Source organism: Lates calcarifer, linkage group LG6, assembly GCF_001640805.2.
Source record: "Lates calcarifer isolate ASB-BC8 linkage group LG6, TLL_Latcal_v3, whole genome shotgun sequence".
In the NCBI taxonomy this organism is placed as follows: Eukaryota; Metazoa; Chordata; class Actinopteri; family Centropomidae; genus Lates; species Lates calcarifer.
This window is the reverse complement of record NC_066838.1, coordinates 3,157,934-3,171,261: the sequence shown is the minus strand read 5'-3', so window position 1 is coordinate 3,171,261 and position 13,328 is coordinate 3,157,934. Positions and strand designations below refer to the sequence as shown.

Here is a 13,328-nt window from a genome sequence, read left to right as displayed (position 1 = left end):
CTGACGCTCTTTTAAGCCACTGCGCTTAATATTTTATTGAAACTAGTTACAGGTGTCTGGTATTAAATGTTGTAGCTGTTATCTTTGCAACACAAACAGAAAATGAATGGTATGGTATTTAAAAACAAGGAGTGAAATGGTAGAATTCACCCATTGTCCAGGTTAGTTGTACCATACCCTGGGGTGACACGTAACATTATGAAATAAGGGTTATGACAAAAACTTGAAGACACTGAAAACTTTTAAATGACTCTTTAACATAATTGGTGTATGTGTGAGTAAAGTATGTCACTTACTGTCAGTCATAGTAGTGAATGTTTGTTTTTTCCTTCTGAAATTGGCTGTGTCTGCCACATCGTGCTACTTTTTCACATGTGGAATAAGGACTAAAACGAGTATATGTACAGTGAATCAGGTGATTTGTAACTTGTTCCTGATTGGAGAAATTTGAAGTGTTACAAATGACCCATGTTACAACCAATGTTCCCTCTAAGCTGTGCGCCTGCGCAATCGCGCACTGCTTCCGCTTTCTCCGTGCACAGTGTGCAACAGTGTGCACATCTGATGTTGCTCACAGTGGTCCAAGGAATGCTCACACTCAGTTTGTGTGTATGCTCAGACACATGAAAAATTAGAGGAAACATTGGTTACAACCATCGGCAGTCTCCCCTACGAGCTATCATATGCATATTGCGTGCTTTCTTATTTTAGGAAACATTATGAGTCCAAACAGTTCCTCAGACCTCACACTCACCTCCAGTATTACAGAATATCTTTTAAATAGCATCATAAAACCCAATTATTTTCTACCAGTCTCTAATGTTATGTTGATGATGATGATGTTTATTTTGTATCAGGATTACCTCTAAATTTGTACCTGTTCATATTTTCTTTCATTCATTCTTTTAAAGTTTGTTTTTAGTTCCTTGTCCATGTTTGCACTTTTACACATGAACTGTGCCATATAAATAGATTTCCCTTGCTTTGCCTGAGACAGTTATTCTAATTTCTTAAATGGTATATATAACAGTACAACAGTATATAATTTGTGACTGTCGGAAAATTTGAACAATTATATATAGTATATTCTCCTATCCACACCTTCCCAGGAAGAGTATACTTTAGCTGAGGACTGCAAGCATGCTATGATATTTGCAGATTGTATGCAGCACTGTAGCCTGTGCATTTAGGAGAAATCTTGACTTCTTTAAACATTTATTTTAGCAGAGAATGAGTGCCCCAGTACCATAGGGTGACAGTGCACACCTAAAGCAAGGCGTGCAGCAGCTTTTCTCCTCTGCAGCTTGAGTCCCAATGATTTTTTTTTTCCAGTGGCAGACGTTTTGCTGTTGCTAGGAGACATGTATTCATCTGCCCATCACTTGTGTGCTGTGGGACACACATGATAATGGTCAGCAGCAGCTTTGTTGGGCAATCAAAAACATAACTAATTACATCTAAAACTTCACTGAAGAAACACCTCCGGCTGGTCAGGAACAAGAACTACTGGTCTTTTCTACAATTTTATTTAGTCATTTTGTTGGTCAGGCCACTGCTCTCATCTCATTGAACAGCAGAGAAATAGGCACAGTGTCTTATTAAATTCAGCCGCCACAGTATTTCAAACCCCCTTTGTATGTCTGAACAAACATCAGCTGTGAAAATTAATATTTTCTGCATGCTTTGTTATAGCGTTTGATCACTTATGTCATAGGGGACAACATGAATTTGTCCCATGTTATTCTTCAGTTTTCATCTTCAGCAAGATGGCTTGTTTGGTACAGCAACAACCCTCTGCACCTAGATGAATGTGCTTTGTGGGTGACATTTTTTAAGCTTACATCCATTAATTGTCATGAGTGTACTTTAGAAAAGGTCAGGCACTGTTCTGCTAAGTGGTGAATGTGTGTGTGGGTGTGTGTGCACTTCTCTTAGTATAGCGTTGCATACCTGTGAGAGAGACTGTGTGCCAGGAATAAGACAGAAGAGACAAACACTGCAAACAACAAAGTCAGTACATCAGTGTACTATATATCTTCACTTTTTTATTATTTCTTTTTATATTGAAATGAAATAACACTCTGTATGAGAAACGTGGTATACAGTTAAACATGGCTGATCTGAATCATCAGGTAACATAAGCAAAACCTTCCCTCCATCTAAATACAATGAACACTGGGTGAAGACACGTTCAGGTTATAATACATCCATATGCAGGTCTGTACTGCAAAGTCCAGAGTACAGAAAACTACTACTGCATGTGCAGTTTCAGTACTTTGTCAATTTAAAGGGACAGTGTTTTTTTTTTTTTTTTTTCTCAAATATTCCATTCGGTATGGCTGTCCAGTGAACCTGTGGAAAGGGAATCTGATGTCTGGCTTGAATGAAGTTTTAATGGAGTATATGTGCAGTAAAATAGCTAAAGCCTTCACAGATGCAACAACAACACAGATACTGTACAGGAACACAGAGCCATTTCAACCATTTCAAAACCACAACAAATAACCAATAATAACTATGCACATGATATTAAAAATTACCATCATGGTATAAAAATAGTACACAGAGGTTAAGCTTTGTTTTGGGAATTTACTGCTGTGATTCACACTGAGAAGCTGGCAGGAGTGTCAAGTATTTATTATAGTGTAACAAAAGTGCTATAGGCTAGGAAAATGTTTTTGTAATGCATTAAGGTGGTAAATGCTGAATACACAGAAATTGTTGCACATCTTTTTTTTTTTTTTGCACAACTGTAATATTTTGACATATGTGTTTTATTTTCTCATCATTCATGCTAGCAGCTCTTTCTCTAGCATTGTCCGTTTTTATCTGAGTTCTCACTGTCATCAGCAACACTGCTAAACTGACTCTACTCTTTCATGAGACTCTGTATACACTCATGGTACATTTACACAACCTTTGGTGTGTAACATGGTGAACATAAAAACATATTGAATTTCAGTAACATACACAGTGCAAACAGTGAATGATTCAGCTGCTCTGACTCACTCACTGCATCATTACTATAACCTTTTATAATGATATCTATTGATTTCCATTTCTAGCAAACAGAGATCAGTGTACAACAGCTTTTCTTCTAAAAGGAGTGACAACCTGGGTTCTCTGACCAAATTACCTCTTGTTTATAAAGCAAGATATATAAAATGAGTGGCTTGTGCAGAAATACACTCACAAATAACATACATAAGTAGACATACTCTGTGGGAATTACACAAGTGCATGAATGGGGAAAGCATTACCCTCATGGTCTACATACTGTACACACATTTGCTTCAGAATACTGACAACACAAACAACACATCACTGTCTACAGAGGAAAGCTTGGCCAGTTTCAACTAATAAGATTATGATGACCCACTTAAAACAGCTTCTCCCCCACAGGCCTGAATTATTTTTTCTTTTAACAGGGTAGGACATTACTTGACAAAAATCAGTTTATCTTGCCATAACAATAGATTCTGCTCATAAGTATATTACCTGTTCTCAGTGGCATTTTGTGTGTTCCACCAGGTACTTCTTACAGTTTACTTTAGCAGTGGCTCAAGTTTGTAATCAGTACAGTCAGTAACAAGTTGGAAATGTTAACACTACACAGCAGCACTAAGCAGATGCACATGTGTGGCTGAACCTATTGCAAAACAAGATGCAGTACAAACAAGGTATTTCTGCAAAACCCCTGATTACATTAAATGACAACATTTTTTTGTTCCATTGCAAACATTTTCAGGCAAGTACAGTTTGGTTAAGTTGATAGAAAGATTGTAATTATGAATAAACTCTAGTTGAGGCATGGTAATGGTTAAGGTGACAGTGTGCTTCAGCTGAGGTGATTGTTGAAAAATGTCTAGAATGCCCCCTCCCCATTATGTTTAAGTTTTTGTTAGAGTTAGGCAACTTTAACAACACTTGGTTAAGGTTAGTGAGACTGATCGCTGGAAGTGGACATAAATCATGAAGTCGACTAGGTGGGAAATGCTCTAAAGGTTAAGATTTTATTACAGAATCAATCAACTATAAAGATGCAGTAAAAGCATCTTGTGCTACCCATTTCAACACGGCCTTTCAAAATGCTGTTGCTGGCGCATGGATGACAATTGCATTTCTCTAATCCTCTGTATCAGTCCTTGTGTGCCGTAGGTAAAGAAGAGTCCAGATTGTTTCACATCCTTGTGTTGGCCCTAATGGAAAATTTGGAATTCCCAGATCTCTGCTTGCCTCTGATTTCTCAAGCAGTTGCTGGTGGGAAAGCATTAAAGCAGGAGCTCTGTGTCTGTTGAAGAGTGCTTTTCTCTGCTCCACAGGCCCAGTAGTACGTTCCCAGCTGTCATGCTTGTGTCTACACATCAATGTATTTCCACCCTGTATTATTTGCTCCACACTGTCCTGTCACTAATGTTATATCTAAGACTTCTCTCTCTGTCTACCCACCTAAATCATATCAAGGTTTAAATGAATGCAGAAAATCATTACCATATTGCTACAGGCAATAGTTGTCTGCCTGCAGTATTTGCAAATCCCATAGCATTCATATTCCAGAGTCAAAGTGGTGTGACAAGGACCCCCTCCACTTTGCAAGTCTTAATACTAGCATTATCTGGACACACCTTCTGAACTACTAAAGATTAGATCAAAAGCTACCTGTGACAAAAGCAAATGGCAATGATGCAAGAGATGTTTCCTACACAGCTGTCAGTGCAACTGACAAGACTCAAGAAAGAGAAATACCTTTTCTCTTTTTTCTAACATCAAAGCCAGGTTTATCCACAGATGCTCACCCAAAATAGCACAAAAGAGTTCTTTGTTTTTAAGGAGTAAGTAGAGTTTTATAAGTTGATGCTTAAAAACAGAAACAGCAGTCATCTATACTGTATGGCACCAAGCAAGTGTGAATGATTGGTCCAATAAAAATGTGTACTTAGAAACATATTGTATAAAACATCAATTTCCATTTATAGGATTGATTCTGTTTATGTCCACCTTTCCTTCCCTTTTTCATTCTTTCATTGTAATATTTTATTTTTGTTGTTTTTTATGTCATAAACTTGTTTTATGAATAAATACACACAATACACAATAACCCATGATTAAATGTGCATCTGAAATGGAATCACAGGGGTCTCAGAGTGAGCACTTGACCCCATGAAAATGAGGGTGACCCCAGTATTGGACAGTCTGCAAACCAGTCCCAGAATTTCCTTGACGAAGTTGGGCCAGTAATCACAAAACGGCAGTAGATGGATTTTCAGCATGAGAAAGTGTATTCCATTGCTGCCCTATCAGTATGCCGTCTCTTTGATAATGTTGGTAGAGAGGGTGTGGTTGCTTGAGATGCTGATGGAGTGGCGGGTCAGGGGGCGGGGGTGCCTCCTGGGTGTGTGTCGACAGGGCATGCAGAAGTAGCGCAGTGTGGAAAAGAAGATCTGACGGTAGTTGGCTGACACCAGGTTGTAGAGGATCGGATTGATGGCTGAGCTTACGTAGAACAGGACATTGGTCAGCATGTAGAAATAGTGGTAGAAGTCATACAAGTCACTGTGAAAAAATGGGAGAGAGCTTGTTAAGTGTGGTGTTAAACTTCTTAAATATAAATACATAGCACAGAAGGGAGAAAATTATTTTTTGTCATGTCATTAGTCATCTCACATGAATATATATTCTCTTGAGTCCAAAGCAAAATGTTAAATGTAACAAATTCACAATATCTGATGTTAATGAGGGAGGTATACCAGTTTTAGAAATCTACATCTATATAAGTAGCCAGGGTGACTCGTAGTTGGAGTCAGAGGGGCCTGCTGGTATGTTACACACATGCACTTGCAATCTTACGCACACACTCATAATCATAAAACCATCGGTTTTACACAGACATCATTTATTTCTTCTGAAATTTCAGACCTGCAAAGGACCTTGCTCAAGAAGAGCTCTAGGGTTCTGTTTAGAAGAGGTATGTTGAGTCTTCACATTGTCACTGATTAGTTTTATTGCCACTTGCCTACAGCTTCAGTTCTATCAAGACGTGACACATATGTTTCTTTTCCATAGGAACCAACAAGCTCATTCCCAACCATCATCTTTCATGATGCCATGAATCCCCTCCTTGATCTGAAGGCTTCAGTAAAGATGGATGGAGTCTCCATCACAAATGGAGAAGTGGATGTGCCACAGGCTCTGCAGCATCAGCTTAAAGTGTGTTTCCTGTTTTGTGTGGAATACCCCGAACAAATAAACACACTCTCATTTATACAACTCTATTTGTTCAAAATAGGGAAAGGTAAGAAAAGGTGTCTATTCCAGTGCTAAAAATGTACATTCAGCTTTAACAGTAAATGATGAAACTGATGTAAATATCTTCAAGTAAATGTTTGCCAATATTATACTTTACTTACGTTTACTGTTACTTACTTTTGTTTTTGCTGGTTGAATTTAATGTCTGTCACTATTATGTCCTAACACATAATGTAGATACTACTGAGTGTCATGTCAGTTACTAGAATGGTGTATTGATCTGTTCTGCTCCGGCAATGGACAAAGGTCACTGAAGTGTACAGAAAGTCAATGATGTGTGTGTGTGTGTGTGTCTGTCTGCATACAGGGACACAATTAAAGATGAATGAGGGTAGGATTGAACGTTCAATACAAGAATACTGAACCTTTTCTTTATATATACTCCAGTAATGCTGTGGTCTCTGTTTATGTAATGGAGGATGACACACGAGCCATAAGCCATCAGCATATCAATAGAATTTTAACTCTGAGCAGCAGATATTTTTCATTATAATAACACACAATGTTGAGCAAATTGTGGGCTACAGGTGCAGAGCTTTCAGATGTGGAGATTCTGTGCTTCATGTGCATCAAGTAATGACTACACACACCTGAATTCAAAGAAATCATCTGTGTGGCTACATTTGCTTAAACACTAAAAAGTGTAAACTTTGTGAATTTGGCATATCATCTAAAAATGCAAGGCTAGCTTGTGTGGACTAGGATGCTTTGTCATCTTACATGTTCAAATCTTATTTCAATTATATTTCAATATATTTCATTATTTTATTTATTTATCATGCAACTTGGTCACATTTAAAAATAATAAACAAATATTAGAATGTTGCAGGAGATCAAAGGGTATGAAGACATGAAGAGAATGCACTGATGGAATTTTTGATGTGACATCATATTCTGTGACATTGGCAGAACATTGAGGATATAAGACTGGTTCACAGCTCCGTTTTTTTCAGTCAGTGTCTTCACTGTACCGTGGATTAAATCCAAAAGTCAAGACAAGAAGCAAGAGCAAAAATTGAGAGCCAAATACAAAGCAAGAATCAAGACACGAACGAGAATGGAGGATGAACCCAAAAACAAGTCCATTGTCCAGGAGGACAAAACAATAGTGACCTTAAAAGAAAATGCACTTCTCAAGGAGCGGTCTGTTTGATGCTAAATTCAAATAGCACCATGTAGAATGCAAACTAGCAGCTGCAAGAGAGACCATTGCAGCATTGCAAGGCCAGCTCAAAGAGGCACGTGGCATCCCGGTCGAGAAGGTGACCGAGGCTGGGGCAGGTCAGTGCCTTAAACTCTGCTGCCAGCGTGAACCGCAGGCAAAGTATTGGTGGTTCTGCACCTACAAGGACCAGGTGCAGAAAACTGATGACCAGGTTAAGGAACAGCAGGAGAGAGACCTGGAGGCTGCTAAGTATCAGGAGCTAACTGAGGATCTTATTCACAAAATTCAACTGCTGAAACACCAACTCATCAACCAGGAGGCCCTCAGGAAAATGAGTGAGTTGGTGGCTCTGGAGATGGAAAGAGATGGAAAGAGATGGAACAAAGCTGTGGAAGAGGCCTGGTTTAGAGTTGGCAAACTGGAACACGACCTGCTGAAAGCCAAACAGGAGGCTCAGGAGGAGTTAAACAACGTGAAGGCCTCGCCAAGCTGGAAAAGGGTGAATGCTGACATCGCAGCTGCCCAGAAGACAACAGAGGAGCAGCTGGACAGCCACCTGACCCATTTTCTCAAGGAAGGTCTCCAGCTTCTCCATGAGATCCAGAAGGAGAAGCAGGAGGAGTGGTCACAGAGGGAGAGAGATGTAACGTGCAGGATGGACTACCTAGGGAGCTGCATGAGGGAGATGTTGGAACAAAAGGCCAGGAAGAAGAGAAACTGCCTGACCAGACTCATCATGTGCTCTGGATTCAAATGAGCTGGTAGGTGGTGGGGGGACCTTGCATGGTTTCAAAACTTGAAAACCTAGTGAATGATATTTGTAAGATGAAAAGCATCCTCCACAGATGTGGTACCACAAGGGTGGGGCTGTGGTTGGTGCAAACATGACCATCTCTCTAATTACTCGCCATTTGCCCAACACCCAGACTATGAAGCTGGGGACAGTAGCCAGGAGTGGCGCTGGAAGGTAGTGGCAGCAAAAAATGTGATGTTATGACTATAACTACTGTTCCCTTTCAGTGGATTCACTCGGTACAACACATGAAGTGTGGGATATCATGTGCGCATGGCCTAACTGACGACACCTCTATTGATGCCTTCAAGGCAGATGACCTGTGACAGTGTATGTGAGGCCACACCTGCACATATAAACACCTGTCAGCATGGTCATCTCTCAGCCCAAGGATACTTCAGCATGCGGATTGGAGGAGCCAGGTATCGAACCACCAGCCTTCTGGTTGGTGGGCGACATCCTGAGTCACAGCCCCCCTGCGGTCCATATAGGTGCAAAGTGCACCTCCTCTGTTCCTCTGAAGCAAAAGGAGGTATAAGCTAAGCAGGGATAACCTTGGGCAAATACACTGCATTTGCACGTAAGTAACCTTGGAGTCATCTGAACTGAACTGAGTACACAAGGGATGCACAGACAAGACATGAAGGTCACCCACCCGCTTTGCAGAGGACAAAGTGATAAGCAGTGCAGTCTTGTATGAAAGACATTTCATACTAAGACTGAAAGAAATTTCATACAAGACTGCAAAATATTTGACATAATCACTCTGTTTGAACATCCTACACAAATCTTGTGTTAAAACCCTAACACAGCAGTTGTGTTAAGAGTAACATCAAATGTGTGGTCCTTACATAGACACATTGATTAGTTGGAAATTGAAACAACTAGTGTTGATATTAACACATCTGTATTAGGAGTGCAGTGTCACTTAAAAAGTGATGAACTTCCTAGTTGTTCTCCCTGCTTTGTGTATTACTTAAACTGATGGAAATGAAATGTATGTAGATTCTCTGGCCTGATTAAGTTGGCACAATACCATTTGTCAATTCCTGGGATACCTGTCCTGCCTGTGCACTTGTTTTCAGCAGCTGGCATAAAGTGAACACAAAGGACTCAACTTACCACGATTATGCAGCTACGGTATGATTATCATCTTAAATAAAAGCAGAAAGACTGATGTATGATGTCTGGAGATTGGTGTGACCAATTTTATGTTTGCCTGATAACAGCTATTTAAACCCAGCCCTGGAAGTTGTGCATCACTATTTGCTGTTTAATAATAATTTAATTCTGTTAAGCCAATTAATGATAAGCAACTGAAGGAAGTTGCAGCACCATAAAAAATAACTGAAGGTATTAGTTAGGTAGTAGTAGGGTATTAGTAATAATTTCGATAATGTTATGTTTAATAATGTTTTCTTCCACTAGATTTTACAGATTGCACAAGACTACAGATGCAAATTTCAAGCAAAGTCTCATTGTTGAAAAAACTGTACAGGCTGACAGGATGCTGCTTTAGTCACACACTCCTTCCACTCCTTCACTGTCTCTGTCTCTCGTCTGTCTCCATAAATGTCAAACAAAATTGATAGCTAAGGACATCTCCGACAGACGAGCAAAAGAGATAAAAACTCTAATTATCTGGATATCCTTTCCAGCTGACTTTGACTAAGTAACCTTATTTTATTGCCTTTAGCACGCAGAATATTCCAAATGACTCCTCTTACATCTGAAATATAGTGAAACTGAAGTCTGTGCTTCATCACTGCAGAAGAGTTGACTCTCACTGTCTTTATGACAGCCATGCTGATGCTGTACCCTGCGGTTTCTTAGGTGCCTGTGGCAAAAAACCTACTGAGAGAATAATAACAGTGTTTTTCTCTCAATAATGCCTCCACTGCAGGCAAGATGCAGAAAAATCACTTTTTTATAACCAGTGTTGGATAGCAAGCAGTTGCTTAGTGATGCAATGCAAAAAAAACAATTCTTATGAATAAGTTATGTAACCAATTGTAACTAATTTGGGCTATATTATAGTTTTATTGCCTCCTAGGTAAATCCAGAATGCTCAAAATCTGTTGGAAAATGACTTTCACAGTGTAATTCAATGAAAAAAGTTTTAATCTACAATGATGGACAGATGGACAGGCAATATGTTTCAAACTCATTGTGCCTTCTTGGGCAGCAATGGAGAGGAACAGGGGAAACCCTAGAAATAATGACATGATCTATCTCAGACACTGCTCTACAAATGAAAAAAATATACACACTCTGTCATTTCTGTTCATCATGTGTTAAAGACAAATAACAAGATTCATCATTTATTTTAATTTGATCATTTTTTGACTTATATTGATACTAATATATTTCAGATGTTGAAAAAAAAAAAAAAACTACTTATTATGGACATATTTGTGGAAACCAGGGCGTGTGTGGCAGTAGACTGATGTTGTAAAAGAACTGGATAACTCCAGAGATCCTATTCACTTGAATGGAAATTGCTGTGAAGTGCTCCTGTTTCTTAGTTTGCTCCCTTGAGTCCTCCACAATATTGTGTTCATCCTGCAAGCTACCAAGGAGGAGAGCTAGCTAGCCTTAGCTGTCCAAGTTGTGATGATGACAAATGTGAGTCCTATAACCTCAGCACTCCTTACATCATATGATAACTCTAGCCTTGAATTCATGCTCCCTGGAAAATACTGTAAATTTACTTATTCATTTATTTGTTTTAAGTACATGTAAAAACATCAATGATATACAATGACATTTTGATTCAAAAATTTTACTTGAAAGATATGTGAATTTGAGTATCATAATGCTTCCAGCTTGTAATCGGTATAGAGAATGAAAAAATAGCTATATTTACATTTTAATCAACTCTTTGTCTGTGTGATTGACTGAACAGGCAGTGTGTTTACAGCAACCATGTGTCAACCGAGGATTTATGAATTTCTATTGTTGCATTTACACATGGTTTCCCCATCTTTGGGATGCTATACGAGTCAACCACACAGGCCTTCCCAGCACTTTCAATTCAATTCAGTTCAATTTTATTTTTATTTATATAGTGCAGAATCACAACAAAAGTCCATACCGACTTTAAAACTTGCATTCAGTTACTGAAATGGTGTCTGTTAAATAAGGGAAACAATATATAGATTGGAAGGGCTAATTGTTAGTAAAGAGAGAGAGAGAGAGAGAGAGAGAGAGAGAGAGAGAGAGAGAGAGAGAGAGAGAGAGAGAGAGAGGATAAGAATGTTAAATGAGAGCAATCAAATCAGGAAGATGTATTTGTCCTCCTCTTTGTCAGCCGCTCTTAACTGATGGCCCTTTAAACGATGGCTGTAGCCAATATTTGTGTGTGTGTGTGTTTACTAGGTTTGTGCAGATGTGTGTGAATATGTGTGTAAATGTAACATTGGTTTGTTTCCACAGAGATCGAGCAAAAAAAAAAAATAAATAAATAAAATAAAATAAAAAAACAACTCCTGGAGGTTCCTTCACATGAGAGGCAGAGAAGAATCATTACTCACGGGGACCAGTAAGGGACATAGCAAAACATGAGGCGGCGAGCGTGATAGGGCAGCCAGCAGACCACAAAGGCTATGACCACAGCTCCTGGACACAAGGGACAAACAAAGAGCATTAGAAATAGACAAATGCACTAAGGTAGAAATATACAGTGACAGTGTAAAACTGATGCTAAAAGTTCAAAGACAGATTTGAAAAATTTGCACAATGTGTATATATACATATATATGTACTAAAACTGTAGGTTTGTGCTGAGGCCACAAAAATAGAGAGAATGACATCTTGAGGTCTTTGATTGAATGGACATAGGAGTGATGTGCCACCATCCAATCATGCTCAACAACCCAGTGACAGTGTACACAAACTACCCCAGCACATCAGCCAAGGGTTACAAGCCTACTGGCCCATCAGTTGATAATGACCCCTCAATACCAGGTAACCTCAACACCTTTTTCTCATGGTTGTTGTTCTACAGACAAAGGAGAGCCATTGAACTCAATCTCCCAGCGTCCTTCACATTTTCACGCCATGTGAAACCTCCAACTCCAGCTGCAGTAGGTCACTGCATGGCCAAATTCTGTGATGTCACCTGGCCATACAAAGGGAGAAGCCCCCTTCTCCTCTCTGGCAGTTGGGCTGTCTCTAGAGTTGTCTTCAGTCTTCTAAAGAGACGTCTCTCTGTCTTCTCAGCCAACTCCTCACACAAGGAGTTGGGCTCTGCTCTTCTCACTTCTGCTCTCTGACCTCCATGAGGCCTTCCTGAAGCAGAGGCCTGCACTGGACTGAACTTTGGTAGCAAGGCAAGAGCCTACCAAAAAGAGATTTATGATCAAACACCAGCAGGTATGACACAAGGTCTGCCAGCTGGGTTCACCAAGAAAAAGGAACCACAACACAGCACAGAGTTAGCATCAACTGCCTAACACTGCAAGGAGAACAAAGACAATGACACTGAAACCACACAGCCAGGACAACTACAGTTTACTGGACCTCAATAGCAACCACAGGACTTTGTAAGCAACACACCAAATGCATCTTCTTTTTCCCCTTGGACTTGGTAATGTAACTGGGCCTAGTTTACCTTACCTTGCACAACACAGCTTGGCTAAGCATATGACTTTCAACTTTGCCAGTATATGTGTTGATTTAGTTCAGCGTATTATTTGTGCACTGTTGTTCTGTTTATAGTCAGATTACTGGTCATTAGCATTTACACACATGTAGGTACATCTCACGGTCTTGCATGCAACTGCTAACATCCCCCCCCCTTCTCTGACAGCTTATGACTTCACCTTAGACAAAGGAATGCTTCATTGTTAACCTCCCTCACTGGACATGTGGTCAGCCATCTTTGATTCTGCCATCTTGGTTGTACAGTACTTTCTTTGTTTTAAGCCATGCGGCTTAAGACAAAATACTAACACGTCAGCCATCTTGCCATTGTTTCCCCAGACACACACACACACACACACACACATACATATTCACACACGCACACATGTACATCTGTTGGGTCTCTCTGTAAATTTTATA

The 13,328-nt window shown here is 39.6% G+C and overlaps 1 protein-coding gene across 1 annotated transcript in view; it reads right to left on the bottom strand.

Moving 5' to 3' along the window:
* Positions 1-2,019: 2,019 nt before the first annotated feature.
* The window catches only part of ntsr1 (neurotensin receptor 1 (high affinity)), a 47,536-nt gene continuing 36,227 nt past the window's right edge, over positions 2,020-13,328 (bottom strand). The window contains exons 3-4 of the mRNA XM_018679123.2: positions 11,798-11,882; positions 2,020-5,553 (exon numbers count right to left, since the gene is read on the bottom strand). Of these exons, the coding sequence (XP_018534639.1) occupies positions 5,298-5,553; positions 11,798-11,882 (341 nt within the window). The 3' untranslated portion in view covers positions 2,020-5,297. The remainder of the gene's footprint in view (positions 5,554-11,797; positions 11,883-13,328) is intronic.